At 51.4% G+C, this 6,503-nt stretch overlaps 1 protein-coding gene across 1 annotated transcript; it reads right to left on the bottom strand.

Moving 5' to 3' along the window:
- Nucleotides 1-296: 296 nt before the first annotated feature.
- Nucleotides 297-5,561, bottom strand: LOC106754505. Its single transcript, XM_014636523.1, has 2 exons — nucleotides 1,014-5,561; nucleotides 297-926 (listed from the first exon to the last, which is right to left on the bottom strand). The coding sequence occupies exons 1-2, from the start codon at nucleotides 5,559-5,561 to the stop codon at nucleotides 297-299; spliced, it is 5,178 nt and encodes a 1,725-aa protein (XP_014492009.1).
- Nucleotides 5,562-6,503: the final 942 nt, after the last annotated feature.

Raw genomic sequence — 6,503 nt, 5'->3', positions numbered from 1 at the left:
GGCGGGCTTAACCCTTTACCGCCCGGCCAAGTTGACAGGATAATTCCATTCGTCAATCTTGGATTTTATACGAGGTGGCGGGCTTAACCCCTTACCACTCGGCCAAGTTGACAGGATAATTCCATTCATCAATCTTGGACTTTATACGAGGCGGCGGGCTTAACCCCTTACCACCCGGCCAAGTGGACAGGATAATTCCGTTCGTCCACCTGGACTTAAAATGAATGAAAGACGTGTGGGAGTAAGGCTTTTGTATTGCTTCTTGAACTGTGATTGCGTAAAACAACATTACATGCTCAGCTGAAATAAAGTTTAAGGTGTGACGCATTCCAAGTGTTGGTGATCTGCCGGCCGTCCAACCGAGTGAGGCGGTATGCGCCGTTGCCCAGAGCTTCTACGACTTTGAACGGGCCTTCCCATTTTGCTGCAAGCTTGCCATGAGCTGCCACACGACGTGCTTCCCCGGCCTTCCTCCATACGAGGTCTCCTTCGTGAAACTGACGCGGGTGGACCTTGGTGTTGTACTTACGTTCCACCATGCGACGACATGCTTCCGCTCTGAGTACTGCCCGATCGCGTCGTTCGTCGATCGTATCGAGCTCGACCCGTAACTCTTGGTCATTTATCTCGAGATTCTCGATGTTTCGTCGCAAGGATGGTTCGCCTAATTCTACCGGTAACATGGCGTCGGTACCGTACGTCAAGTTGAAGGGCGTTTCTCCTGTTGTGTCGTGCGGGGTGCATCGATAGGCCCAGAGGACCTCGGGCAGGAGGTCCGCCCATGCCCCTTTCTTGTCTCCTAATCTTCTCTTGAGTTCAGCGACAATCGTTTTGTTAACTGCCTCCGCTTGCCCGTTCGTCTGTGGGTGTTCTACAGAGGTTGTAGCATGTCTTATGCCCAGTCCTTTGAAGAAGGCTTCTAGCTTCTGGTCAATGAACTACCTACCATTATCGGTGATGACCGATCGAGGCAAGCCGAACCTGCAAAAGAGTTTCCAACAAAACTTTTGTACTTGAGAGGCTGTAATAGTGGCGAGCGGCTCGGCCTCTACCCATTTCGTGAAGTAGTCGACAGCCACCAGCAAGAACTTGCGCTGTCCCGTAGCCGGGGGGAATGGTCCGACGATGTCCATCCCCCATTGAGCGAACGGCCAAGGGGAACTGATGGTGTGTAACTTCTGTGAAGGGGTGTGATGGTTGTTGGCATGGGCCTGGGATTGGTTGCACCGGCGAGTGAATTTCGCAGCATCGGCTTCCATCGTCGGCCAGTAGTACCCCGCTCGTAGCGTTTTGGCTTTGAGCGCTCGCCCGCCCGTATGGAAGCCACATATTCCCAGGTGTAGTTCGCTCATTACGTACTGTGCTTCGCTCTCCGCCAGACATTTGAGTAGGGGAGATGAGAAACCACGACGGTACAAATCGTTACCGATAATCATGAACCGGGCAACCCTTTTGGAGTCCGCTGGGCATAAGCTCTCGCCCTGATCTTGCTTGCGGATTAGGTTTCGAATCTCGGTCCTCCAGTCGGCGGTGTCGGCCGTGGCGGTCGTCAAACATTCAACCGAGGGTTGCAGGAGGACCTGTCGGATGACGGTCGTGAGTTGTCCCCTCTCCTTCCCCGTGCTGAGTTTGGACAGCATGTCGGCCCGGGCGTTCAGCTCTCGGGGAATGTGTTCAATTTTCACATGGTCGAAGTCCTTCACCGAGGAGCAAGCCTGGTGATAGTACCTTAGGAGGTGGTCCTCTCGCACCTGGAAATTGCCGTTCATTTGGCCGACTACTAGTTGGGAGTCAGTTCGGCAGATTACCCTGCGGGCTCCCATGTCTTTGGCCAATTGCAAGCCGGCCAACAAAGCTTCATACTCCGCCTGGTTATTCGACGTTTTGAATTTGAAAATTAATGAATGTTCTATTAGGAATCCGTTGGGCCCTTCAAGGACGACACCTGCACCACTAACCGTTCGGCCTGACGCCCCGTCTACGTACAATAACCATTCGTCATGGCCGACCAACGGTATTTCTGCCGCGAAATCCGCCAGGTGTTGCCCTTTGACTGAACCCCTCGGTTCGTATCTGATGCCAAATTCAGACAGTTCTACCGCCCATCCTACCATCCTTCCGGCCAGATCGGGTTTTCTCAAAATTTTCGAGACCGGGTGGTCGGTACGTACGACCACCTGGTGACTTTGGAAGTACGGGCCCAGTCTTCGAGAAGCGTGAAGGAGGGCCAAAGCTACTTTCTCCACCTGTTGGTACCGGGTTTCGACGTCAGTAAGCGTCCGGCTGACGAAATATATGAGTTTGTGCGTGGGTTTTTCTTGTAGCAGGACGACACTGACTGTGGTTTCGGAGAGCCCTAGGTAAATCTGGAGGTCTTCGCCCGGGGTAGGTTTATTCATGATGGGGGGCTGGGTAAGGATGCCCTTGATTGCCTGAAAGGCCGCCTCGCATTCGTCGTCCCAATTGCTGGCTGATGCCTTCTTCATCTTTTTCAAGATAGGAGCCGCTCGTTCCGCCAACTTTGGTACAAATCGGGACAGTGCGGTCGATCGGCCAATTAGTCTCTGAACCTCCTTGACTGTTCGGGGGGTCTGCATCTCTAGCACCGCCTTGCATTTATCCGGGTTGGCCTCGATTCCCCGGGATGTTAACATGAAGCCCAGGAATTTGCCTGCGGCTACTCCAAACGTGCATTTAGCCGGATTGAGTCGCATCCCATACCGTCTCACCTGCCTGAAGACTTCCTCCAAATCTTCCAGATGTCCGGCTCCTTCCGCTGACCGAACGACCATGTCGTCGACATATACGTCCAGGCAACGACCTATCTGGTCAGTAAAAATTTTGTTCATTAATCGCTGGTAAGTGGCGCCAGCGTTTTTGAGCCCAAAGGGCATGACTTCGTAGCAGAAATTGGCTTCATCGGCCATGAAAGCCGTCTTTTCCTTGTCAGGACTGTGCATAGGTATCTGGTTATATCCTGAATAAGCATCCAGGAAGCTAAGAATCCGATGCCCTGACGCCCCGTCTACAAGGGTGTCGATGCTGGGTAGTGGATAAGAATCTTTGGGACAAGCTTTGTTGAGGTCAGTGTAGTCTGTACACATTCGCCATTGACCACTCGGCTTTTTCACCATGACCACGTTGGCTAACCAGGTGGTGTAGGTAATTTCTCGAATAAACCCGGCCGTCTGTAATTTTCGGACTTCCTCCTGAACTGCCCGCCTTTTTTCTTCCCCCATCTTTCTCTTCTTTTGGGCTATCGGCCTGGCTTCCCTGAACAGGGACAGACGGTGTACCATGATGGAAGGATGGATCCCCGGCATGTCAGCGGCTGTCCACGCGAAAAGATCCCGGTTACGCCAGAGTGTAGCCCGGAGTTGCCTCTCCATCCCTTCCTCCAGCCCTTGGGCTATGAAGGTGACCTGGTCGGGGTTCTCTCCGACTATCATTGGCTGGGTTTCTCCCTGCGGTTCGAGGCGGTCTTCGGTGTTGGTGCGGGGGTCTAGGTCGGCCATCGCGACACTTGCCCCTCCCGTCCTCCGTCTTGTCTCTCGGGGGTACATTTTAAGACCGGCTGCGTAACACTCCCGTGCTACTTTTTGGTCGGCGCGAATGGTACATATCGTTCCCCGTGATGTGGGATATTTCATTGTTAGATGGGGGGTGGAGACGATGGCTCCAAAGGAGTTCAAACACGGGCGTCCTATGAGCACGTTGTAAGATGTATTCGCATCCACCAGTAAATATCGCACCTTTTTTTCATCTCCTTCTCGCCCGGCGCCGATGCGCGTCCATAAGTCCAGATATCCCCTAGTGTCGACTCTTTCTCCCGCGAAACCCACCAGCTGTGCATCGTATGGGACGATGAGGTCTTCGGAGATGTCCATCTGCTGGAATGTTCTCCAGTATAGTATATTGACCGAGCTTCCTTGATCGACCAACACCTTGCTTACTTCGTACCGAGCAATTTCAATAGTGATGACCATGGGATCGTCTTGTTCGGGGTCTGGTGCATGAAAGTCTTCATCAGAAAATGTGATGGGAGGCATTGTTCGCCTGGGGACGTCCACGGCGTGTATGGATCGTAGGTGCCGGATGCTTCTCTTTCGTGCCGACGACGACGTTCCCCCACCTGCGAATCCGCCGGAGATCGTGTTAATCATTCCTCGCAATGGCCCCGCGTTGCCTCCCGCTCGGCTCCTGCTGCGACTTCGGCTTCTTTCTCTTTGTCTCCCCGAGTTCCGTCCCCGTTCGTCATGTTCGCGTGGGTATCGCGGGTGGAGGTCTCTGCGTCCTCTGTCTGCAAAGTTCCTTGGGCTCCTTTCTCTCGGCGGAGGACGTCCGGCCGAAACGGTTTCGTCCTGGTTTCTTACGTATTGTTTCAAATGTCCCGCCCGGATAAGCTCTTCTATCCGGTCTTTGAGCGTCATGCAGTCTTCAGTATCATGGCCCATATTCTGGTGATACAGGCAGTGTTTGTTGTTGTCGGCTCCTGGAGGGGTCAGTCGTTTTTGCGGGGCACGCATTATCTGTGTACTTAGAGCTTCTTGCAGTATCCGTGCCCGGGGAGCATTGAGAGGTGTGTATTGAGGAAAACGGGGGACCCGAGGGCCGTCTCGCCCCTTTGGAGCGGTGTGCCGATGTGATTGACCCGGTTTGCCCTCGCCCTTATCCTTTGCTTCCTGCATCTCCCTCCGATAGTTCTGTTTCATTTCCTCCACCCTGGCCTCGTCTGACGCCCGCTGGCGTAACTCCTCCAGCGTCTTAGGTGGGTTCCGACAGACGCTTTCCTTAAAAGGTCCCGGCCTAAGGGCCGGCATCACATACTGCAGAGCCATCTCCACGCTCAGCCCCTTGACCTGCCGTACTGCCTTGGTGAATCGTTCCATGAAGGTTCTCAGCGCCTCCTCCTTTCCTTGTTTCAAATTCATCAGATCGACCAGGGTAGTGTCTTGAGGTCGGCATGCAGCGAATTGGTCGCTGAACATGCCGCTTAATCCCTTGAAGTTTTCTACCGATCCGTTCGGTATGGTGTTAAACCATTCTAAGGCTTCGCCCTCGAGAGACAATGAAAACGCCCGGCACCAGATGGCATCACATCCGGTCCGGAAAGCCATGGCATTAGTGAATGATTTCACGTGTGCATCGGGATCACCGGTACCGTCGTACATTTTGAATTGTGGGGGAACGAACTGATCCGAGATACGGACGTCCATCACAGCTTGGGCGAATGGCACTGGTATAGATGGTATCTCCGACTTAACCAACACCAAACTTTCCTCTTCCTTCTCTCTTTTTTCCTCCTCGGTATTCTTCTGCTTCTCTTTCTCTTGGTCGCCCCGACCTTGTGCACTACTGTGGGCCTCCTTGCTGCCTTCTCCCGTCTGCTTTTCCTTCTCCTGGCGGAGGTGGGCTAAGCACTCGGCACGCACCGCCGCCATCTCCTCCTCGTGTTTCTTTTGCATTTCCTCGTGTCTCCTTTGCATTTCTTCCATCCTCATCTCCAGAGCGCGTACAATCCCGTCCGTCTCCTCAGTGTTAGTGTTTCTCGTGGTCACCATTGGGTATAATCCTCCGGCCCCACGGTGGGCGCCAAATGTTTCTGCTTTGTAGGTCCGGGTAACTCTGTACTCTCCGCTACCGTCTATTCGGCCGTTCGCAATCCTCCTTTCCGTCCTGATGTCTTGAAGTGTCCGGCCGGGTACCTGCTAAAAGCACTCCGACGCTCAAGTCAATGTTCGGTCTTAGATGCTAGTGATAGAAAGAGAGATAAATGTGCATTAAATTCCAACCACCTACCTTTCACCTTTGACTTTTATTTATAGTTTTTGTTATGGGCCAGTGATTAGCGGAATCTTAATCAAGGCCCAATTATGGGCCTGCTGGGTTAATCTGGTTTTACCTTAAAGCTGTATAACTTCCGAAATCTTTAATCTCAGCCGGACGGCCGTCTTACCGACAGCGAGAGTCTTCAATCCGGACGCGACGGCTGAATGTGGTATGTTCGTCTTCAGCTGCGCAAGTTGCACGGAGGGCACGGTCTTGCCCGGCCGTGCGTTACCCGGTTATGCTAACCAATTGTCTTGAGCTGCAAAGGTTTACCCGCCCGGTCTCACTTATTCGGGTGGACGGACGGTCAGGCAGGGTACAAGAAGAATAAAAAGCATCATAATATACATTACATTACATAGTAAGAAAAAGTTATACGTAAAATGAATTTAATATATATACATTTTTTTGTAAAACTAAACTTGTCATGAGAAATTCAAATACATTAAGTTGAATTTTTTCTTGTGACAGAATGAAAATAGTAGATTCATTCAACTTGGTTTAAATATTTTAGTATACAGTTTCTCAACTATTATATGGTTAAAGGACATCTTATATGGTTAAAGTATCAAATAAAAGACAGTTTATATGACTTGAAGATTAAATAAATTTAAAACCTAATATAAAAAAAAACTCAATTAATTATATATATATATATATATATATATATATAT

The sequence above is a fragment of the Vigna radiata genome, unplaced genomic scaffold, assembly GCF_000741045.1.
Source record: "Vigna radiata var. radiata cultivar VC1973A unplaced genomic scaffold, Vradiata_ver6 scaffold_251, whole genome shotgun sequence".
Taxonomy (NCBI): Eukaryota; Viridiplantae; Streptophyta; class Magnoliopsida; order Fabales; family Fabaceae; genus Vigna; species Vigna radiata.
The sequence above is the reverse complement of the archived record's forward strand: the minus strand, read 5'-3'. Positions and strand labels throughout refer to the sequence as shown.

What these genes read in the sequence shown, in the direction of transcription:
- LOC106754505 (XM_014636523.1), bottom strand. Translation starts at nt 5,561, where the DNA reads ATGGTGACCACGAGAAACACTAACACTGAGGAGACGGACGGGATTGTA. An exon ending in CCACTATTACAGCCTCTCAA is followed by an intron (nt 927 to 1,013) that starts GTACAAAAGTTT and finishes TTCATTGACCAG; the next exon opens with AAGCTAGAAGCCTTCTTCAA.